This window comes from Podarcis liolepis (assembly GCF_965112155.1).
Source record: "Podarcis liolepis genome assembly, chromosome: 12".
NCBI lineage: Eukaryota > Metazoa > Chordata > Lepidosauria > Squamata > Lacertidae > Podarcis > Podarcis liolepis.
In genome coordinates this window covers 2,603,622-2,627,277 of record NC_139563.1, presented here as the reverse complement: position 1 = coordinate 2,627,277, position 23,656 = coordinate 2,603,622, and the positions used below count along the sequence as shown (strand labels likewise).

General features: G+C 46.8%; 4 protein-coding genes across 4 annotated transcripts in view; 3 read left to right on the top strand and 1 right to left on the bottom strand.

Annotated features, from left to right (window-relative positions):
* LOC310689305 (verrucotoxin subunit beta-like) overlaps positions 1 to 23,656 on the bottom strand; it is a 78,480-nt gene that overhangs the window by 20,563 nt on the left and 34,261 nt on the right. The window lies entirely within an intron of this gene.
* On the top strand, positions 222 to 6,130 carry LOC310689481 (GTPase IMAP family member 2-like). Its single transcript, XM_083467254.1, has 3 exons — positions 222 to 375; positions 4,264 to 4,288; positions 5,280 to 6,130. Exons 2-3 carry the CDS (start codon positions 4,270 to 4,272, stop codon positions 6,068 to 6,070), a joined length of 810 nt encoding a protein of 269 aa, XP_083323380.1. The 5' UTR covers positions 222 to 375; positions 4,264 to 4,269; the 3' UTR covers positions 6,071 to 6,130.
* Positions 9,762 to 23,305, top strand: LOC310689471 (GTPase IMAP family member 1-like). The gene is made up of 6 exons (XM_083467240.1): positions 9,762 to 9,826; positions 11,112 to 11,178; positions 17,783 to 17,905; positions 19,366 to 19,454; positions 20,499 to 20,523; positions 22,108 to 23,305. Exons 4-6 carry the CDS (start codon positions 19,422 to 19,424, stop codon positions 22,935 to 22,937), a joined length of 888 nt encoding a protein of 295 aa, XP_083323366.1. The 5' UTR covers positions 9,762 to 9,826; positions 11,112 to 11,178; positions 17,783 to 17,905; positions 19,366 to 19,421; the 3' UTR covers positions 22,938 to 23,305.
* On the top strand, positions 12,960 to 14,444 carry LOC310690343 (GTPase IMAP family member 2-like; the record flags this gene model as incomplete). The annotated part of the gene is made up of 1 exon (XM_083469099.1): positions 12,960 to 14,444. A coding segment is annotated over one exon (630 nt), but the record flags the coding sequence as incomplete, so codon positions are not given.

The following is a 23,656-nucleotide window of genomic DNA, read 5'->3' as shown; positions in this document are numbered from 1 at the left end:
GTCAAGGTTGCAAGTTCGATGGGGCAGCTGCATATTCCTGCATTGCAGGGGGGCTGGACTGGATGACCCTCGGGTCCCTTCCAACTCTAGAATTCTCTGATTCTGCGACCCTCTCGTGCGCTCGCCTTTTCTCTAAGCTGAAAAGCGCCCGACGCCGCCACCCACCGCCCAAACCAGCTGCTGGTTCTCCAGGCATCCACTGGGGGGAAATCTTGTCCTGCTCATCCCAAGCAGAAAAGGACCTAATTCAGCTGCTACTTTCATTTTCCCTTCGGAGAAGCAGCTCGTCTCTCGCTCCCGTTCACTGCAGGAAAACTCAAAGCGGCGTGGAAGACGACGCGGGACGAGGAAGGATCTGCAGAAGCAGCTGAGGAGGTGAGGTCTGCCATCTGGGAAGGGCCGAGTGGTGGAGAGAAGGGGGGAGAAAAGGATCTCGTTGCAAAGGGAGCCCCTGCTGCAAGAGGACCCGGGAGACGCCCCTTGTCTGGCTGGCAGCCCTGGGCAGCCTCTCCGCGCTCCTGGGCGCACCTTCCTCGCTCAGAAGCAGCTCCCTTCAATATGTCCAGACATACCAGGCTGGGCCCCTGCCCTCAAGCTTCCGAGGGAGGCAGCAGCTGGGTTTAGCCTGTTGCAACAAAAGGCAAGGAAGGATCCCTGTGGAGGATCCTCAGGGGCGCCGACTTATAAAAAATATTGGGGGGGCCCATACCGGGGTCCTGCCGCTGGTTCGCTCGGGTAGCCGGGAGAACGCAGTTCGAGGTGGCGGTGTTGGGGAGAGACCCTCGCTCAGGGCGCCACTAGACTTGGCGGCCGGCGGCCTATCTGGGGGGTTTTGGAGCGTATTTCGGCGGAGCGATTGGGGAGGAGGGGGCTTGTTGCCGGATTCTTCAGCTGAGCCGGAGATCCGCTGCTGGGGGTCCCTGGGCCGAGTTGTGAGCACGGCCTGCTGAAGGGAGATCCAGCCGATTGCGCGACGGGGACGGCCGGGGCTCTCCGGCTAGGGCGCGCGGCTGGCTGGCTGGCGAGGGAGCAGGTGGGGAGGAGGCGGGGGTCCTCACTCTCTTAGGAAACGCACCCGCACGCCCGATTGCCACGAAGTCCGAAGGGTGCGTGTGTGGAATTAAAAAGCAAAAACGAGATACGGGCAGGGCAGGCAAAGAGTTTTCTGCAAGAGGATGGAGGGCAGGTTGAAGAGAAAATCACTCAGGATGAGACAGTCAAATCAGCCATGATAAAATGGGCTCAGGATATTGGGTATAACATCATGTTTGAGGACTGGGAAAGGTTATGGACCACCGGAATGAAATTCACGGCATGTAATGCCTTGAAGGAAAATATTATGAAAATGATTTATAGGTGGTACATGACCCCAGTCAAGCTTGCAAAAATATATCACCTGTCTGATAATAAATGTTGGAAATGTAAGGAGGCTGAAGGGACATTCTTTCACCTCTGGTGGACTTGTCCAAAAGTGAAGACCTTCTGGGAAATGATCTATAATGAGTTAAAAAAGGTATTTAAGTATACCTTTCCCAAGAAACCAGAGGCCTTCCTCTTGGGCATTGTTGGCCAGAAAGTGTTAAAGAAGGATAGAACTTTCTTTATGTATGCAACTACAGCAGCAAGAATACTTATCGCAAAATATTGGAAGACACAAGATTTGCCCACACTGGAAGAGTGGCAGACGCAATTGATGGACTACATGGAACTGGCTGAAATGACTGGCAGAATCCGAGATTTGGGAGAAGAAACAACGGAAGAGGACTGGAAAAAATTTAAGGACTATTTACAAAAACAATATAAGTTGTATGAATGTTAAAAATTTACACGATTCGGAAACTATAGCTTCAGCAATTAGATTTGGGAAACAGGAAATTATATTTTAAGTAAGAAAAGGTCAAAATCTAAGGTAATACTATGTTTAATTTAAGATATAAGTAACTGATGAAAAGTATGTTAAATTTAGAGGTATAGTATTTGAAAAGTACAAAATAAGGTACGAAACAAGGTAATAATTTGCTGATATCTTTATTATAAAGAATGCAGGGTAAGGGAGATGCGAGGAAGTCCAGTTAGTTATATAAAAAATGTGTTGAATGGTTGGTTTTCTTTTCTTCTTTTTCTTTTCTTCTTTTTCTTGTTCTTTTACTTTTTTCTTCAGTGTATGTTTCTAACTTTGTATTTGAAAACTTAATAAAATATTTATATATATAAAAAAGAGAGAAAATCCTTTCGCTTTTCTGGGGCGCAGGGAAGTCTCAGAGCCGGAGGTTGGGGAAGGGACCCCCTTTGCTCTGCCCTCTTCTCCCGTCTTAGATTTGCATGGGGGTCCCCGCCCGAGCTTGCCTGGCCACCGGGCCACACAAGGGCACCTTGCGGCTGCGGAGCGGCCCTGCGCCGGTGCCCAGCCCCTCTGCGCTGCCAATGACAAGTGGGCGACGTCGCGGGCGGGGAAGGCGTCGCTTTCTTTCCCGATCCTGCATCCTCCCAGTCTTCCAGCCCTTTTTTGGGTTGGAAGCTCGTCTCGTTCGCCCTTCTCCTTTCTTCACCCTGCGCGCAATTTTCCTCCCTCGTCTCCCTCCCCATTTCTCCTTCCTTCCTTCCTTTCTGACTGACGGGCTTGGGCTTGGGCTCAGGCTCAGGCTCGGGCTCGGGCTCCGGGTCGGGCTCGGGCTCGGGCTCGGGCAGCCACAGCGTCGGCGGTGTTGGCGATCGGCGGCGCGGGGGGATGGCCCTCCCGGGGGAGCCGGCGCTGCTCAATGGGGTTGCCAAGGAGACAGGCCGGCCGCCCCCCTCCCCCGGCCCGGCGCCCCCCGCCGCGCCGGTGCCCGTTATTGAGCTGGTGCGCGCCGGGCGCCCTATAAAAGCCGCGGACGCGCCCACCGCCGCCCGAGATTATTGGGGGGGCTGAGCCCCCCCAAACGAATTTTTGAGGGGGCTCGGGCCCCCTCAGGCCCCATGGAGTCGGCGCCTATGAGGATCCTTAAAGGCTGATCGACCGACTGTGGCTTAAGAGTGCGCCCGAACTGGGGCTTCTCTTCCACCACAAACAGGAACAGGGCAGTTGCAGGATTGTTTTTGTCAGGGACATTGTCCTCCTTCTGGCGCTTGCTGAAATTATTCCTTACCCTCCCCAACGTTTTTCCGATGAAAATAGGGACGTCCTATCCCATAATAATATTAATAGTTGTCTTATTTGTACCCATCTGACTCGGTGGCCCCAGACACCCAGGGAGGCTTCCAACGTGTATATATAAAAGCATAACCAAACATTAAACAGCTTCCCTCTCCAGATGTCTTCTAAAGGTTGTCTAGTTACTGATCTCCTTGGCTCGTGGGTTCCGCAACTCCAGGCCCTCCAACATTTCTCCGATGATCATAGGGACATCCTAAGCCTGGATGTCTCTGTTGGTTAGAGCCAAGGTTGCAGGTTGGATCCCCGTTTGGAGCAGCTGGATATTCCTGCATTGCAAGGGGTTGGACTAGACGACTCTCGGGGTCCCTTCCAACTCCCCAATTCTATGATTCTAAGGAAAAGCGGGATGTTCTGGGATCACATCTGAAACCGGAGGGGCTTCTGTAAATCTGGGACTGTCTCTGGAACATAGGGACACTTGGAAAGTCTGTTAATCTTGGTTAGACAAGCCTATTCAGATGATTAGAAAGCTGGCAAGACTTTTAATCTGTTTTTAGCTCTTGCCATTTTAACTTTTTAACTCAGCTTTTAAGTCATTGTTAATTCTTCTTAATGGTGATTTTATCTTTTGGCAAAATGCTTTGAGGTTCTTTTTTTTTACAATCAAGGGGTGTATATTTTTATGAAATGAATAAATTAAGCAAACACTCCACCAGAATATAAATTTCATTATTTGAACCCCACACGCCTGACTGGGTTGCCCCAGCTACTCTGGGCAGCTACCAACAGATCTAAACACATAGATAAAACATCCAATGTCATATAAAGCCTTATATGTTTAGACTGATGTTTGCCAATACGTGAAAATTATATTTGAAATTAATAATAATTACGTTTTTAATTGAATTCTGTTGAAGTGCCACCTGAGGAAAGAGCCACGGCGTTTGGGCACAGTTCAGTGGGCATTTCCTTTCTCATTGCTTGCAAAATATTCTGAACATTTTTATGTCTGAAATGTGCTGTTTCTCCTTTGAGCTACCACATGTCTGAACTAGGGGTGGGGTGCTGGGCTTGCAGATGGAAGGCTGCCTGAGAAGATCATCTTGATTTCTTGCCATTTTTTTCAGGGGAAGATGGACGGGACCAGAGGAGGTAAGGAAGGGTTCCAGTGACTCAGAGGCAGATTGACTGCTTGGGGTGGGGTGGATTATTCCAGATCTATTTCGCAGGAGTTTTTCACGGCACCCCCAATGACGTTTATTTTATTTATTAGCAGAAAAAATATTGTTATACCAATGTGTAATATTTTGGGATTTGGGAGGTGGGAGGTGCCTGGGTGGGATGCCATCCTGACACACATCTGCAGGAACCTAGAAAGATGCCCTCGGCTGCATCAGGCCGCTGGTTCGCCCGGCTCATTCTTGCCTGCACTGACCAGAGCTGGGAAAAGGAACTAGCGCTTGTTCAAATTCAGGATGCATATCATAAATCCCTGCATATTTTCCCAAAAACTAAACCATTCAGTATTCCATTATTGCATCCATCAAAACTTATTTACACTGCTGAATTTATCAGGTGTACACAAATGTTTCCCAATCTGTTCTTCTTCTGCTTTTATTTATACATGTGTACGCTTTAAATAAGGGACGCGGGTGGCACTGTGGGTTAAACCCCAGAGCCTAGGACTTGCCGATCAGAAGGTCGGTGGTTCGAATCCCCACGGCGGGGTGAGCTCCCATTGCTTGGTCCCTGATCCTGTCAACCTAGCAGTTCAAAAGCACATCCCAGTGCAAGTAGATAAATAGGTACCACTCCAGCGGGAAGGTCAACGGCATTTCCGTGTGCTGCTTTGGTTCGCCAGAAGCGGCTCAGTCGTTGCTGGCCACATCACCCGGAAGCTGTACGCCGGCTTCCTTGGCCAATAAAGCGAGATGAGTGCCGCAACCCCAGAGTCGGCCATGATTGGACCTAATGCTCAGGGGTCCCTTTACCTTTACCTTACGCTTTACATATGCATTCAGCCTCTCTGAGGATCAGAAAACAATATAATTCTCAACAATCACATATTAAGAGGGATCCCACCAGAAGTGGTTGCTCTGATATTTTTGCTGACCAGCTCTTCGCTGTTCTTTCAAAACCACAGGAAATAGGAGAGAACTGAGGATCGTCCTTGTGGGCAAGACTGGAGGCGGCAAAAGCGCCACAGGAAACAGCATCCTTGGCCAGAAGCTCTTTGATTCGAAACTTCAGGCCAGGACAACCACCTTGTCCTGCCAAAGGGCGTCCTGCACTTGGAGAGTCCATCCTGTGTCCGTGATTGACACAGCGGATATTTTGGGCACAGGAGATTGCGATGAAAGGCTGGACCAGGAGACCAAGCGCTGCCTTGACCTCTCTCAGCCTGGCCCTCACGCGCTCGTGTTTGTGACCCAGGTGGGCCGCTTCACCGCGGAGGACGAGGAGGCAGCCCAGCGAGTCCGGGAGATGTTTGGGACAGAGGCCATGAAGCACACCATCCTCTTGTTCACCCGCAAAGAAGCCTTAGAAGGCAACTCCTTGCGGGATTACGTGATGCAGTCAGGTAACGAGGCTGTCCGGAAGCTGGTCCAAGAATGCGGGGGGCGCTTCTGCGCTTTTAATAACAGGGCGGCATTAGGAGAACGGGAGGACCAGGTCTCTGAGCTGATGGAGATGGTCCTGGAGATGGTCGAGGGGAATGCAGAGCCATACCTGGAGACGCCCATCATGGAGGCAGCGCTTGGATCTTACATCTGCAGGAAAAGGGCCAAGGGAGAGGGGAAAGGGAAAGCTCGCAAGGGTGTCAGCTACACAAAAATGTTTATCTTCATATGTGTGTGTGGTGCAGGGCTTTACTTTTTTCTTTATAATCGTTTCTCTCAATATCTCCCCTTTAGCAAAGCTGGGGATTTTTAAAGCCAGCCCACCAGCTTCTTATGAGGTGTCAGGAGAAAAACAAATAAACTAATGAACAAACTGGATTGTCTGGGTGCAATGTCCTAAGAATCACCTGCTTATTATTTTATTTGCCACTATATCAGTTGCAATGCCCCTGTGACTCTGGACAAATAGGAACAACAGAGCATGTGCTTCTCCACCTCCTATATTACAGAGACATTAGTGTCAGCCTTCTCTCCCCATTACACCATAAGTACTCCAAGGTGCACAGGACAATTTTATGCCTCCCTGCTGCTGTCAGATCCCAACCCTGCTACAACATACGACGTTGCCAGGTTCTGCACAGCAGCGCTCAAGATCCATCGGATGATGACCTGCCCCACAAACTAGATTTCATGAACACTCACATGATAGTGCTCTCTAAACTGATAGTTGTAGTCTTTTATATACTAATCTTTTATGCTCCTCCACATCCGTTTAATGCTCCTAACCCCTCTTTTAGTTTCTTTTAGATTCTTATAGTCTTTTAGATATACCTTCTCTTTTAATACTTTTTAGCTTTCCAAAACGTTTTACAGATTCTAAATGATTGTACCCCAGCCTACTTATTCTGGTCTATGGCCGTAATAAAGATTTGATTGATTGATTGATGATGGATTGCATCAGTTCATTCCATTTCTGAATCACACATCAAACCAACTGAACAGGACAAACATAACAATAAAAGCACATATAAAACTATTCCACGTACGCAGACAAGGAAACAAACTCACATATCTTATCAAAGCCACTACTAGGGCTGGGTGGTAATATTGTCCGGAAGTGGTTTGAAGTCTGTATCGTGATATCGGTTTCATAATATTTGACCTGGCAGTTTATCGCAAATCATGATGTGTGTGTACTATGCAGAAACCACAATGTGGGGAAAACCATGAAGCCAGTCAGTGCCTCTACACAGCTCCATCCATACATCAGACATTGTGATATATCGGTATATCATGGTGTTTAGCTGGAGATATATGGCATGTTGAAAACCAGGTATCTGTTCACATCTATAGCTCCATCCTTATTTCAGACATTGTGATATATAAATGTCATTGCAATGATGAAAACCAGATATTGCCATGCCCTAGCAAGTACAGATCAAAATCCCCACTTGTTAATGGGAAGGATTCTGATCTGGGTGGCAAACCATAATTATTCCCACTTAACAAATAGGTAACTGGGGCTGACTGCATACAGTATATTTAAGTTGCATGATTCCCCACAGAGAATTCTGGGAACTGGAGTCTGTGAAGGGTGTCTGGGATTGTTGCTCTCTGGGAGGTGAACTACAGTTCCCAGGATTCCTTGAAGGAAGTCATGTGCTCTTACTGTTCTTTCAATGTGTGATGCTGACCACTGACTGAGTTAAGTCCAAAACAAGCATGAATGAGTGTCCATAAAGAAATTTTGAAAAGAGGAAGAAAAATGGTTTGGGGAGGGGGGTGTGGCGTTCGTACGGAGCCCCCGGTCGTCTCACGGACTATTGACCCGTACACCTCTAATCCGCTGCCACCAACCAGGTCCTCTCTGGTAAAAATCACTTCAGTCTCAGTCAGCTTTTCAATTCATAAAGAAGAGTGTATTTTATTTCAGACTTAAAACAAAACTATAACAGCATTCCACACAGTGTTCCTCTTTACTTTCTTAGTCTTATGTTCCTCTCTCTACCTTTGCTACCACCCCACACTCACGGACCAACTGCCCTAACTGTCTCTCTATTACCAACTGCCTTTCCCAACCAGCCAACCCACGAAAACCCACCCACTACCCACCCACAACTGCCAACGAACTCCTCCCAGAACTCCTCTCAGAACTCCTTTATAGACCCACTGACTCCACACACACCCCGGGTCCTCTCTGTGCAACCTATTTAACTATTTCCCCTCCAGCACTCTCTCATACATGGTAACGTCACAGGGGGTATTCAGAAGACAGAGAAGCCGGTGTTTAACCCTTTTCCTGCACACAATTTCCCCTCTCTAAATTCTCCTGATGACAAACCGACATGGTGCTCATAGCGCCAAAGTCATGAATTCAATCCCCTTACGGCAACTTGCAGATTCCTGCATTGCAGAAGGTTAAACTAGATGATCCTTGGAATCATCTCAGGATCAATTCTATGATTTTAACCCTAAGCCATAAAATACAGAAATATTCCTTTAAAATACAAAAAGCATTTCATTCTGCCTTGCTTTTAAAGTGACAGAGGAGAAAGAGCAGCTTTCTCCTGAGACAAGCCTGTCCTGCAAGTCTGTTTGCCAGACTTGAGATAAGAAATGGCTTATCAGTTCTGAAGCAGCAAAGCAGTTACTCTCTGGAAAGTAGCTCGGCTCCTGCAGTTTGGAGAGCATTTTGCAAATGGGAATGTCCACAAGCAGTGCTGGATTTACGTAGAAGCTGAAGAAGCTATAGCTTAGGGCCCCATTCTCTTGGGGTCCCCTAAAAAATGTAAAGGGGAAAAAATGGTACATTTCCAAAATAAAGGTAAAGGTAAAGGGACCCCTGACCATTAGGTCCAGTCGTGACCGACTCTGAGGTTGTGGCGCTCATCTCGCTTTACTGAAGAAGAAGAGGAGTTTGGATTTGATATCCCGCCTTTCACTCCCTTTCAGGAGTCTCAAAGCGGCTCACAATCTCCTTTCCCTTCCTCCCCGACAACAAACACTCTGTGAGGTGAGTGGGGCTGAGAGACTTCAAAGAAGTGTGACTGGCCCAAGGTCACCCAGCAGCTGCATGTGGAGGAGAAGAGACGCGAACCCGGTTCCCCAGATTACGAGACTACCGCTCTTAACCACTACACCACACTGGCTCTGTACTCTGTAATGGCTGAGGGAGCCGGCGTACAGCTTCCGGGTCATGTGGCCAGCATGATGAAGCCGCTTCTGGCGAACCAGAGCAGCGCATGGAAACACAGTTTACCTTCCCGCTGGAATGGTACCTATTTATCTACTTGCACTTTGACGTGCTTTCGAACTGCTAGGTGGGCAGGAGCAGGGACCGGGCAACGGGAGATCACCCCGTCGCGGGGATTCGAACCGCCGACCTTCTGATTGGCAAGCCCTAAGCTCTGTGGTTTAGACCACAGCGGCACCTGTGTCCCTTCTCATTTCCAAAACAGAAGATAAAAAACAATTACTTTGATATAATGCATATTTTGTGATGTGAAAATGGCTTGAGATACCACCTATGACGTCCATAAATGACCATATAGCATATATTCAACACACAAAAACCAGCAACAATTTGTTGCTGACAAAGGACAGCTGGACATAGAAAGGGCCCCATTACCTTCAGGAGCTGAGGGCCGCATCAAACCTCAATCCGGCCCTGGACACAAGTTCTAATGAGAGAGGGAAACCTTTCTGTCTCATTTCTCTGTCCACGTGCCGTGAGTGGAGCCCCATAGGCTCTGTGGGGCTGGCTTTCGAGAATGCATGTGCAGGATTGGGCGGGCTGCCACTTGCGGTCTCCCTCTCCCCCCGGAGTTGCTTGCAAAGCCTTTTCCCTTCCAACCTGCTGCTGTCTGGGGCAGCCAGGGGGCGTCCCCTGCTCTGCTTCAGGAAACTGAATTTATTCCGCCCCGTGAACTTTCATTTTCAGCTCTGAGCGAACCTTCGTCTCACAAGCTGAACGATTTCAAGGAGAGCGGAGGAAGGAGCAGCGTACAGAGCAGAGCAGAAGCAGGAAAAATCCACAGGTGAAGAGAGAATTATTGTGATCTCCAAAAAGGTAGGGGGAAGAGAAGGGGGAAGAGAAGGAAGCCGCAGGTGGGGGGGGCAGGCAAAGGAGTCCAAACCGATTAGTTTTTCCATGGTGCAATTTTGTATGTGTCGGCTCAGAACTGAGCCCAATGGGATGGTTAGGACTGCAGCTCAGAGGCAAAGCATTTCTGCATGAAGAAATCAAAATAGGCCTTCGGAATCTGCTGGTTGTAGCCATCCAAGGGGGCGTTTGCATGATGACAGGATGAAACCTGGCTCACGAAATGTTTGCCCATGAAAAGATGAGGGTTGGTGATGCCTCGCTGAGGGGACTTTATGCGAGGATAGGGACAGGGGAGGAATTCAGTTCACAGTTAAAATTGAGCCTACATAATTTGCACTTTCTGAAATAAAATGGAAACTGAAACACAGCCAACCTTCGCGATTCACACTTTCCTGAATTTTGTGGTGCAGTTCTCCAGCCAAACAATGTATATGAAAATGCAAAAAGCAGGGGGAAGTGTGGAATAAAATACATATATTACTTTTTTTAAAAATTAAAAATCCATGCATTATGTTGGGGGAAATTGCTTGCAAGAATGTGTACATACAAAAATGTTTTTTAGGAGAGATTTGCAGTAAATGCTGGTGAATTTGCATGAGGTTTGTTTTATTTTTTAATGCAGGTTGCTGCACAAATTTAGAGAGCTGTATTTGTCAAAATGAGAAACTGAGAGAACTGATTTGAGGCAGGGCTTAGCCTCAGAACCTGTTTTGAGGGCCACAACTCTGCCCAGAAAAAAATTAAGTAATTGCATATAGAACAAGGAAACAAAACCCAAGATTTGGGGTGGATTCATGCCCAAAATATTTTAAAATTATTTGAAGAATTTGTGGTAGGATCAGTTTTGCTCTAGTTCCTGATGGCACCGAGTTTTACCCTCAGGCTCAGGTGACTACGCACAGGAACTGATTCCATCTCTTGACACATTTAAAAGCCTTTTCTGCCTGAGAATGATATCCCTGAAGTCTGACAGAGTCATGGCATACCAACTGCACAATTGTAGAAATGTCTGGATTGGTATCCGTTTAGTGGGTGTGTGGTCTTTTGAATTTGTAAAACATTTCCTCTTCATGTGAGTCATGCTGGTGGTTTTCGTTCTGTAAATCTCCACATCAGTGGAAATAAAGAAATAAGTGGGATTTTACTGGGATTTAAAATTAAAATAAAAATGTATGGACTGCAAAAATAAAAATCTGCCACAGAAAGTAGCTTGCAATTGTTCGTACAGCCGTACCTCTGTCATTTGCAGGGAGAAGAGACCAGGGCGGGTGCGTCAGCGGCAGCGAGATATGGCAAAGCAGTCAGGATCCCCCAAGGTAAGTGGAAACCAAGGTGCCATTTAGGAGATATCCGGATCCTGGCCGGCTAAAGGAGTCCAGCTCTCCTCCCAGCTCTCCTGCAGGACAGAGGAAGTAGCTTTTGCAGTCCCAGTTTGGTCCTCATGATGCTAATGGAGGAGGAGCTTTTGTCAATTGTCACTTCAGCGATAAGGAAAAATCCTGGGGTGAGGATTTCCTCCGCTGCCTGGCTCGTCGGGGTGCCACTCCCCGCGAATCCCTCTGGTCAGCAGGAGGAGGAGTCTCCAGCCAAGTTAAAGAAGCAAAACAGCGGCCAGTAGACCTGATCTTTATTTCTTGCAACAAGGTTCAAACACACAGAGAATAGGAACCCCAAGCTTGGGGTTGCGTGAACTTTTAAGACCTTCCGCTCCTTCCCATAATACATTTCCAGATACATCACAAATAGGTCACAAAGTAGGAGTGTTTGGCATGTAGAAACATGAGCCCATCACCCACTCCTGCAATAACACCTTTTAACTACCCTCTCCCCCAAGGAACACAGGCCCCACACATTTACGATAATCCTCTCTCAAGTTTGCACTTTTGAGGACCCGTGTCCCGGGGCGTTGGGTTTGCTGACCGAAGGCTGCTAGTAGCTAACATGTTATGTTGCAACAAACATTCCAGGGGCAGAAGTGGTGGCCCAGATCCCGTCGGAAAGATTCTGGTAAGTGTTCTCCCATTGAGTTTAACATCCTGCTGCATAGGATAGGGAATATCATAGAGGGTTGCCATGTGCCCTCTTTTTCCAGTAAAGGTAAAGGTAAAGGGACCCGTGACCGTTAGGTCCAGTTGTGGCCGACTCTGGGTTTGCGGCGCTCATCTCGCTTTACTGGCCAAGGGAGCCAGCGTACAGCTTCCAGGTCATGTGGCCAGAATGACTAAGCTGCTTCTGGCGAACCAGAGCAGCGCACGGAAACGCCGTTTACCTTCCCGCCGGAGCGGTACCTATTTATCTACTTGCACTTTGACGTGCTTTTGAACTGCTAGGTTGGCAGGAGCAGGGACTGAGCAACGGGAGCTCACCCCGTCGCGGGGATTCGAACTGCCGACCTTCTGATCGGCAAGTCCTAGGCTCAGTGGTTTAACCCACAGCACCACCTTTTCCCCATCTTTTTCCAGTAGAAGTTGGCAAATGTGTCCTCTTTTTTGCTCCTCAAAATATGTTTGTGTGTGTGTTTATTCCATATACAGTGGTACCTCGGTTTAAGTACTGAATTCATTCCGGAGGTCCGTACTTAACCTGAAACTGTTCTTAACCTGAAGCACCGCTTTAGCTAATGGGGCCTCCCGCTGCTGCCGCGCTGCGGGAGAACAATTTCTGTTCTCCTCCTGAGGTACCACTGTACCTGAAAGAACACTGTAAACAATTAAAAACATTAGCAGGACTACAATAACACTTGCAATGTGAAAAGGACTATGGTTAAAATTTGAGTTATATAGATAAATAGAAAATGGTATGAGATGCAGAAGAAAATGTTGTTTGTGGACTCCACGGAGGGGAGGAGGGAGGTCAGAGAATTCAGAGAATTCAATATTTCATTATTGTATTCTAGGTTTGAATGTCAAATCATAAATGTAAAATTAATTTAGAAATTATTTTTTTAAAAAATAAATAAAAGGGACGGGTAGGAAGGGGGGACTCCCCCCCTTACGTGTAACAGATCCCCAGGGGATCCACTGCAAGAATGTGGTTAGTCAAGGGAGCTGTGGGCTCGAAAAAGTTGAAGAGCACTGCTCTGACGTGATCTTTCTAATTCACAGGGGACAAGGATGAATCAGAACTGTGTATCGTCCTTCTCGGCAAGGCCGGTGTGGGGAAAAGTGCCACAGGGAACACCCTCCTCGGACAGGAGAAATTTCACTCGGCTTTTTCAGCTAAGCCAACAACTCAGAACGTCGAGAAGGCGAGTGGGGAATTTAAGGGCCAGAAGTTTTCTGTGATTGACACGCCCGATGTCTCTAGTTCAGAATCTCTCAAACAGCACAAGCGAGAGATCAAAAAACTCTGCAAGTCCAGTCCTTACGTTCTGGTCTTTGTGATCACCGTGGGCAGTTTCACTCCAGAAGACAAGGAAACTGCTAAAAAGGTCAAGAAAATGTTTAGGAAGAAGTTCGGGAAGCGCATGCTTGTCTTGTTCACCCACAAAGAGGATTTGAAAGGTGAATCCTTGGAGGACTATGTGGAGAAGTCCGAAAACAAGGCGCTCCTGGAACTGGTTGAGAAATGTGGGAATCGCTGCTTCGCTTTGAATAACAAGGCAGCTGGAGAAGAGAAGGAGGAGGCCTCCAAGCTGCTGATGGAAAAGCTCTGGGAGATCCTTCACGGGGACGGATCAAGGCCCTGCACAGAAAAGGGGAAAGAGGAGGAAAGGGGAAAGAATTGAAGGATGCTCTTATATCATCTAGTTCATAGTGTTTCATTTCTTTCTAAAATATGTGGGGCTTCCCTTGTGCCTAATCTGGGAGTTGCAATGAGTGCAGGGTGTCACCATTGTTGACAGCAGCAGGTGTTTGTCAGCCTAGGACGCCTGGGCTCAGAGACCTGCCCTGGCTCCCAATTTGCTGCCAGGCCAAGTTCAAGGCATTGCTCTCAGGATATTAAGTCCGTAACAGTTTGGGAGCAGTTTAGCCCTGAGATCGCCTGACCCCACATGTGGTCTCTGGATGCTTTGATTGGCAGAATGGGCACAGTTACAGGTGCCATATAATATCTGTTCTGCATTGATAAGTAATTGCTCTTTCGGTGTGGCGGCACCAACCCTCCTAGCTATCAACATCAGGCAGGCAACTTTGCTTTTTTTTGCTGCCTGCAAAAAACATTTTTGATCAGACAAGGCTACTCACATATTTAGAATACTGATAAGTTTGTAGTTTGTCGCTGGTTTTAATTTGTGGATGTTTTCATTGTTATGAATCATAATCCTGTTGTTTTATTCATTTTGCAAAGCACTTTGAGGTTTTCTCCAGTCAAGAGGTAAAGGAATTTTATGAAAATAATAACATAACTGTCTGCAGTTTCCTAAACCCCACATAGGAGTGGATACATCAATCCACTTCAGTTCTCTCAGTTTCTCATTTTTCCTGTCTTAAACTCTCTGGAAATGCATTATTTTTATTTTTGAACCATTATGAAAGTTTAGCCATATTTTTGTGTCAATTTCTCTTAACAAACACCTTTGTAAATTACATACATACTTTTTCAAGACACAGTTCCTAATAAAATGCACCTTCGCATGTCATTTTCACGGTTTTACGTGTCCTTGTGAACTCCAGCTAGAGAACTGCGTTGCGAGATTCCACAAAGGGAGGATTTTAGATATTGGCTGTTTCATTTTGCTTTGGAAAGTGGAAATTTACTATTTCCACCTTTCAAAGGAAGCTGGATCAAATTTGTCCTGCATCCCTCATTCCACCTCCTTGTTCCTCAGACCCTTTAATCGCCCATCTGTCTGGTATTTGTAGGGACAGCCCCATGGGAAATCCTATTGAACTCAGTGGGACTTACTTCTGAGTAAAAATGGTTCGGCTTGCAGTGCGAAGCTGCCTAGTCTTTACCCAGTTACCTGGGAGTAAGCACCATTGAATACCGTGGGATTTACATATGAGTAGACAGCGCAAGGCTCCATTTACAATTATGAAATAAACACTCCCAGTGTTTCCTGAGAAATGGCTGGCAGCTGAAGCATTGCAATTACGGAATGGGAAGGGGATTGGTGACCTTTTCCTTCAAAATGATAGGAGGGGCTTTGTGCGCCGCCATCACCATTTCCTCCATTTGGTGCAGGAATTTTATTTTCAGGGTAAACAGGAGTCCATTTTTGCTCTTACACACCACTTTTAATTGTTCTCCCATACTTCCGAGGGGAGGAAAAAGGAAAACCGGGGCATTCCAGGATCAAATCAGAAACTGGGATGGCTTATGCAATTCCTGGGCTGTCCCTGGAAAACAGGGGCTCTTTGAGAACTTGCATTCTCCCACCTCATGGTCGGACTATCCCTGATTGAGATTTCAGAAGGCTCTCCCGGCTCAGGAGGCCAAGGAAGGCAGAGAAAGCTGCAGGGAAACTATGGGAGTAAACAGCGAAAGCGAAAGCGAAATCTATGTGCTGTGGACCATTTCTGAGAATTTGCACCGTTACAAATAACACCCTGCCTAGTGTAGGAAACCCCGATAGGCAGGAAGAGCATTCTGTTTTTCATGTCAGTGGTTTCTGTTTCCTGCTCCACCTTGAATGCAAAACAACATAGCGGTTTCTCTCCTCTTTGCACAACAGAGCAGCAGAGACCTCGCAGTTTCATCCCACATGCTATGTTTTGTTTATGCCGCACGAAAACCTTATTTCACATGCATATATCTGGAGTGTGTTACAGGAATTTATGTAAAGGTTGGGGGCGGGCAGACATCACACACACACACACACACACACACACACACACACACTACCAAACTCAACACAATCACTCCTGCAAATGTCCCCACAAAACACTTCATCACACTTTTTTCGTATCTCTGTTCCAAGGGCCTCCGCTGCACATCACCAAATGCAACAATCCACTGATAAACATATCTACATACTGGCTCACTGGGAAAACTTTAGAAAGGCATATAAAGTCTCTCCTGTCTGGATTTGTGCCATTCCAACTTTGTTCTGTTCAGGGAAGGAATAGCTATCAAGGGGGGAGTCTGGGATGTGGGCAACCATAATCCCTGAAACCTGGGATCACGTACTCAGCAGCGTCTTGCACAAGAGATACTCCCTGGCATTCTGGCAAATGGGTGCCAGGCCGGTAGTCATCTCATGCACAATAGCCAACCATCCAAGAATGGATTGTGCTCCCGGGTCAGGACAAAGAGGTGTCATTACCTGACCTGGAAACCCAGGAACTTGTCAATACTTCCTTTGTATCACTCGATGGGGGTAAGGTGGAAGGCAAGAGAGGGTTGGGGGCAGAACCTGATGGACGGGTTTCTGCCAGAGACCCCTCCCCATTTGTGACATATGTATGATGTATCTAAAATGTGTGCATGATGTTTCACCAAAGGTGTTTGTGGGGGGAAGTGGGGGATGTGAAACACACCTACAACATTCCTAGAGTGAACATGTTAGAACATGGGGAGGAATGTTTGTCCAGCCAGCAGGTAAACTTCCTGTTTCCTTCTGGGCTGGGACAGACTTCCTCTGCATGTGACCAGAGGTGGGCGTGGCCTCACCTGTGCAGGTAATGACAAAAGCACAGGGCAGGGCAGCCATCTCTCTCTCTTTGACTACATGCATCAAAGAAGCAACATCTGCTTAGCCAAAGATGCTCTAGAGAGGACAAAGGGACTGTCTTCTTATGAGAGAGTTTTCAGGGTGTGTGTTACTTTTTTAAGCTAAGTCTGCCTTCTGGAATCCTATTGTGAACAGAATGATGTGTGAGTAAACTCTTTTTATACTTTTATAGAAGACTGTGTCGTGTCTTATCGTTTATGAGGGAATAAGGGGGAAATACCAGAACAGTTATTACAGAGGCTTTAGCGAGCCTGAGCAAACACATCCGCTGCGAGTTTTAAAAGGGGGATGTTACTCTGCTAAATTGTGAACTTGTTTACACAAGTTGGAAAGGCTATAATCAGACAATATATCCTCTCCTGCATCCCTGAACATTCCCACATAAAGAAAACTTATGAAAGAGGAAGCATCCCTTTGTTCGGGGCTTCTGCCATGTGGAAGTCCTGTTGCAGCAGTCTTTTGAATAAAAGATCAAGCCGACCAGCTGCTGTTTTGCTCCTCGTTTTTTGGCTGGTGTCTTTGTTTGGCAATCCAAGTGAGCCCTGGAATTTTCCTATAGCAAGTGTAGCATGCACAGTGCAGCTGCAGGGAAAGTGTGCAAAATCTGTAGAAGGACTTTAATTTTAATTGCTGTATTTTTCCGTCTATAAGACGCCCCCATGTATAAGATGACCCCTATTTTTTGAGCCCCAAATTAAGCAATAAATATTTTAAATGTTCCATGTATAAGACGATCCCCAATTTTAAACTTTTAAAAAATTGGGGGAAATATAGTCTTATACAGAGAATAATACGGTAAGGTTATTCTCCCCAGTTGGGGGCAGTTTATTATATTCCACCATTCTAGCACAGGGGTTGGGAACTGGAGCTTGCAGCTACACAATCTGCAAAATGCCAGGAAAAAGAAAGAGGCTCTGAAGGCAAATCTTCTGATTCCATGATAATGGGGCCACAATGGTCTCTGAGCTTGTGCAGAGTGCCTTGCCTTTCTGCTGGGCAGCTGCTGCCTGCACCCCTTTAAAACTTCAGGACAGGAATAAGGGACACAAAGACAGTGAGAGTCAAGGTCGTGGAGGGAAACACCGGGACCAAAATAGCTGCAAAGACACACGAACAAAAATGTTGAAATGTCTGTAACTTCCTTTGCAGCAGAACTTAGCAGCATTAACCCTCACGATTGCTTTTGTGCTGGCAAAAACTCTTTCTTTAAGCCAACAGCTTTTCCTGGCAGGCTGTGGGTGGAGTTTTGGCCATTTCTCACTGGAGGAGAATGTAGTTTATTGCAGCCTATCTTTCCTTTCCAGCTTGGAGCCGACAGCAGCCGCCTCCTCTGCTCCTTGTGTCTGCACTTCAGGAAAAGAATGTCATCCAAGAACGTCCAGAAGTAGGAAAGATCTGGAGAAGCCACACCTGTGATCTCCAAAGAGGTAGATGGGAAGGGGTGAAGAGAACAGGGTCAAAACCGGAGACATTTTTCAACAAGGCTCTCTCCTAAGAAAGACCCAGAGTCTGTTGCAGCAAAAACAGGAAGGAGTCTTCCAACAACTTCAAGACTCTTGGGTTTCTTCTTCTGCAACAACTTCTGTGCAATTATAAAAATATTAAGAGCTTTTTCAAAAAAAGGTTTTCTTTATACTTTTCAAATGTATACATTTCATTAATTTCACAATCATTTTAGCATTTCAAAGTTTGGCTTCCTTCCGCCTCTTTCTGCGGTTCCTTAAATTTATTTTTTAATATCTTCTGCATATGAGAATTCATTTAATTTGCTCATTTAATTATCTACTTTAAATATAAACTGAATTGTAGCTAAAAACATATAAATGGAGATATGATGTTATAAAAATGTTAAAAATTGAAAATCAATTAAAAAATATTCTAGAAATAAATAAATAAGACTTAAATTTATAAGACAGTGAACGCTGCAATCCTAACCACACTTACCTGTGTTACCGGAAAAATCCGAGGGCTCCCTTGGACAAAAACAAAGACACCAACCAGGACAACTTGGAGCAAAACAGCAGCCTGTAGGCTTGGCCTTTATTAAACTGTTGCAACAGGGTGTTCCCCTCACTTGCAGGAGAGAGGAAAGACCCAGAAAGATGGTATGCAAGACCTTATAAAAACTTTTGAAATTCCCATCCTGTAAGTCAAGCCCACCCCCAGAAACATCATGCATACATTACAGAAAGGAGGGGTTGAGGGAGGAGTTGTGGTGGTAATCTGAGTGACCTGTCACCTGGCTGGTTCCTCCCTTCCCCCTCCCCATGAGTCACTTCCAGAAGACAAAGGGGAGTTTGCAGTTTCCTGCCCCCAGAGGGAAGAAGGGAAGATCTGATCATTGTCCTTTGTTTCAGTCTGTGGTGAATCCACTCCCATATGCAAGTTCTTTGTGATCTTGATGGTCTTCTGTCTAGGACCATCAGGGTTGGCATAGCTACTGGGCAGGGCTCCTGTGGATGTGCTGGGATGGTGAAGGGATTATGGCTGACCAGAACCAAGCCACCCCCCCCCTTTGATAGTCCTTGTCATATGGAGTAAAATAAAAATGGAACAGTGCAAATCCGATGTATGGTTGATTTTCTATTAATTTATAACAGAAGCGTAGCGTATGTCGTGTGTGAGTGGGTGTGAAGTTTGTACAAACAGAATGATGGGGGGGGGTTTCCTGCTACACCTGGGAAGAAGCCCCACTGAATTCAGTAGGACTTGCTCCTGAGCAGACTTGGTGAAGGTTTCCCTTTGAATTGCAATTCAGCAATTCTGTTGAGTTTAGCAAGCCCTGCACTGGGTTGATGTATCATCATAGAGGTTGCACCCGCGCCCTGCCTTCGGCTCACGGGGCAGGCTGGCTTTCAGACAAATGACTAACTTGCATTGTTTGCAGGAACAAATCCTGGAAGACTGTCGCCTTGAAGCAAGAAAATTGCCCCGGGAGAAAACATGTCACGTGAACCATTGCTGAAAACCTCAGAGGTAAGCCCCAAGAAAGGGCGGGCAATTTGCTCTTGGATCATTTAACAGAAAGGAGAGTAGAAAGGTAATTCACAGAATCATAGAACTGTAGAGTTGGAAGGGGACCCAGGGGTCATCTAGTCCAACCCCCTGAAATTCAGGAAACACAGTTAAAGAATCACTGACAGGTGGCCACCCACCCTCTGCTTTAAAATCTCCAGGAAAGAGAGTCCACAACTGTTGAACTGCTCTTACTGTCAGAAAGGTTTTCCTGATGTTTAGTCAGAATCTCCTTTCTCATAATTTGAAGCCATGGGTTCGAGTCCTACCCTCCAGAGCAGGAGAAAACTGGTGATTGGTGGTGGCAGCCGGCCGGAGACTGGCATTGGCGATCAGTGGCGTAGCGTGGGTTGTCAGCACCCGGGGCAAGGCAAGTAATTTGCGCCCCCTAACCCGTGGATTTGCGCCCCCTAGCCCTAACCCCCAGATGTTGCGCCCGGTGCGGCTGGCCCCCCCTGCACCCCCACGCTACGCCACTGTTGGCGATTGGGGGTGTGATTGGTGTCTGCGTCAAGGCCTGCTTACGATCGGCTGCGGCAATTGGGCGATTGATTAGCGGCAGTGGCGATGCTTGCGTGCAATTGTGTGTGGTTTTGTGTAGTGTGCAGGAGGGCTTATGGCAGTGAGCGTGCAGACAATTGGTGGCTGTGGCAATCCCCCCCCCATTTTTTGTCGCAGTCCCCCCCAAAAGGGGTCATCTTATACAAGGGGGCGTGTTATACACGGAAAAATACGGCATCTCTGTTTCTCAGGGTCTGTGCACTTTGCAAAAAGTGAGGCCTCAGAGCATTGAGAAGATTCAGGGGGGCTGTTCTTAAAGAAGAGCAGTGGGTGATTTAATAATAATAATAATAATAATAATAATAATAATAATAATAATAATAATAATAATAATAAAATAAATAAAAGATTTAAAAGCATTTCTCAACTAGCACCAAATTAGTGTTCAAGTTTGCAAACCGATGGCTGCTCTGGACTAACCTTAAACTATCACAAATATTTCAGGCAGATGAAGATTCCGTCGGAGAAGGTAAGAAAGAAGGCAAAACATCACATTTTGGGGGAGAAATCTACATTAGCTACTGTCTCACAAACATTATTTATCCCTTCCTCCATTTTTAATGGTTCCAGTTAAAACCGCACCAGTATTCCCAGCTCTCCCCTTCCTGAAGGTGACAGGGAGCAGGCGATTCCCTGGTTACAACAGCTTCTCTGGCTAGCCATCACTTTCCAGGCAAAATTCAAGGACCTTTAAAGGCCTTTACAGCTTCAGGCCAAGCTATCTGAAAGACTGTATTCCCGCATATGAACCGGCTTGGATTTTGAATGATACCAACTGTACGAATGTCATGATCTACAGTGATAAACCATCTGAAAAATTCAGGTTGTCACCCCTGTTTGCAGCCCTGGCAAATTCGTCTGGGAGAGGACAGTCCTTCAGATAGCCTGAGTCTAAGCTGTACTTGGCACAATCAGCACAGTTTTCCTTCCACTGCAGTCCAGCTTCCAACAAAAACTATCTGATTCGTCTTGCTATCCACCATGGCCAAATTTAACATGCTAAATTTCCCCATATGAACCGGCCCGGTTCCTGCAATCATCCCTTGAGATCCTTCTTTGTGCGTCTCCTCTTCAAGAGGTCCGGAGGGTGGCAACATAAGAGCAGGGCCTTTTCTACAGTGGCTCCCCATTTGCGGAATGCTCTCCCCGAGAGGCCTGCCTTATGCCTTCATTGCAGATCCTTTAGGTACCAAGAGAAAAAGTTTCTCTTCAGCCAGGCCTTGGGCTGATTAACTTTCTATGGCCTTTTAAATGTGTTTGTGGGAACGGGGTTATTGGTTTGTTTTTGTCCTTGTTTCATTATGTTTTTAGTTTTCTCGTTTCGTATTTTTATGATGTGAAAACCCTGTACTTTTTGGATGAAGGGTGACATACAAATTTAATAAATAATAATAACCAGGGCATTTTTTCAGCTGGAGCTCAGCTGCGGTACCTCTCAGGTATGTTAGTGTTACAGAACAAGGGAGAAGTTTTTGGTGAGCTCCAGCACACTCTTTTTTCTACAAAAGTAGCACGGATCATAATGGATGTTGTGATTAATTACACAATACCACACCGTTCATTTCAACACAAAGGCCACTAATTTTAATGGAAAGGAAATACAGTGGAACCTCGGTTGTCGAACACCTCAAACATTTCGGGTTTTGAATGCCGAAAACCCGAAAGTAACTGCTCCAGTTTTTGAATGATTTTTGGAAGCCGAACACGCTATGCGGCTTCCTTTTTGAGTTTCCCTATTGTACTGAGACTTCCGTATTGAGTTTTCGGTTTTCAAACATTTTGGAAACATTCTTCCAGAACTGATTACATTCAAAAACCAAGGTACCACTGTATCAGACAAGCAGCAGAAGCAAATCCCCATCCTATTCTCCTGCCTGATTTCCATCCCAAAAAACAAACAGGAGAGCTGCCGCCATTTTCACCCCTCAGCTTCGCTGGACGGCAGTGAGGTGTTGCGTTGAATATCAGAAAAGGGTTGAGGTTCACCCGGAGAGAACTCGAGCCCTATGGTTGCTGATCTCCTGTTCTCTAACATCTCCTCCATTGCTCACAGGAGAAGACAGAGAACTGAGGATAATCCTCGTCGGTAAAACAGGCTGCGGGAAAAGTGCCACGGGAAACACCATCCTTGGCCGGAAAGAATTCGTGTCGGCGCTTAGGCCAGGAACAACAACTGTGACCTGCCAAAGAGGCCAGGGGACCTGGAATGGCAAGACTGTCTTGGTGGTGGACACAGCAGATATTTTGAGCTCAGGTGCCTTCAGTGATGAAGAATTAGCAGCTGAGATCATCCGTTGCATTGAGCTGTCCAGGCCTGGTCCCCACGCTCTGGTTTTCGTGACTCAGGTGGGCCGTTTCACAGCAGAAGATGAGGCGGCAGCGAAGCAAGTCCAGGATGTCTTTGGCTTGGAGGCCACCAAGTACATGGTGGTCTTGTTCACCCGCAAAGAAGATTTAGGTGGAGGCTCCTTGCGGGATTATGTGGGGTGGTCAGAGAACAAGGCTGTCAAGGAGCTGATGGAGAAATGTGGCAGCCGCTTCTGCGCTTTCAATAACAGGGCAGAAGGGGAAGAGAGGGAGGAGCAGGTCTCCGAGCTGATGGACATGATCCAAGACATGGTTCAGGAGAACAGAGGAGGCTATTACATCAACGAGCTGTATTTGGAGTCCGACATAACCAGTGCAGATCTCAGGAGTTACATGATAGGAAACAGATGGGCCAGGCAAAGAGCAGAGCAAGTTTCTGGCAGGAGGCAGAATGTACCGCGTCTCGTGGCAGATTGGTTGTTGGTCGCTACGGGGATTGCAATTGGGTGTGCTTTGCTGGGCTACATTATTTGGCGTGTGTTTTCTTACTTTCAAGTTGGGAAATCTGGCTCCTAAAATAGCTCATACTGGTCTTCCATACCCTCTCCAGCTTTTTGGCCTACAACTCCCATCATCCCTAGCTAGCAGGACTGGTGGTCAGGGATGATGGGAATTGTAGTCCAAAAAACAGCTGGAGACCTGCATTTGGGAAACCCTGGGATAGAGTGTCAGACTAGGAAATCCCTGACTGCTCAGGGTTCAGATCCCCACCACTCAGCCATGAATCTCACTGGGTGACCTCAGGCCAGTCACTCACTCTCAGCTTAGCCTACCTCACAGTGTTGTTGTGAGGATAAAATGGGGAGGGAGAGAATTATGAACTCCTTGGAGGAAAAGGTGGGATATAAACGTAATTAATAAAGAAATAAACTCTTGTGTGGCAAGATGAGCAACCTAACTTAACTTGGAAGGTTAGAGTTCAGTGAGCGGCAGTAGTGGTTCGGATGTCAGGCTCAGAGCTGGGAGAGCTGGGTTCGAATCCCTGCCACTCATCCTTGAAGCTCACTGGGGGCTCTGAGTGCCACAGGTTCACCACCACTGCTCTAGAGCAATTGCCTTCAATGGCTTGAAATAAGAACCAAGAGTACCCACTATTTAAAAACGTGACCAGAAAACGGGGGTGGGGGGGGGGTTGTGCAGAGAGGGGGCTGCTATCCGTGAAAGGCTCTGGCTGCCTTTCTTGAAAATGCTCTCGCCATGTCAAGCTGATTTCCCAAGGAGGCTGGCTTTGCACC

Coding starts and splice junctions, on each gene's coding strand:
- LOC310689471 (XM_083467240.1), top strand. CDS start 19,422: ATGTCACGTGAACCATTGCTGAAAACCTCAGAG. Junction 19,455..20,498: donor CATTGCTGAAAACCTCAGAG/GTAAGCCCCAAG, acceptor CAAATATTTCAG/GCAGATGAAGATTCCGTCGG. Junction 20,524..22,107: donor TGAAGATTCCGTCGGAGAAG/GTAAGAAAGAAG, acceptor CATTGCTCACAG/GAGAAGACAGAGAACTGAGG.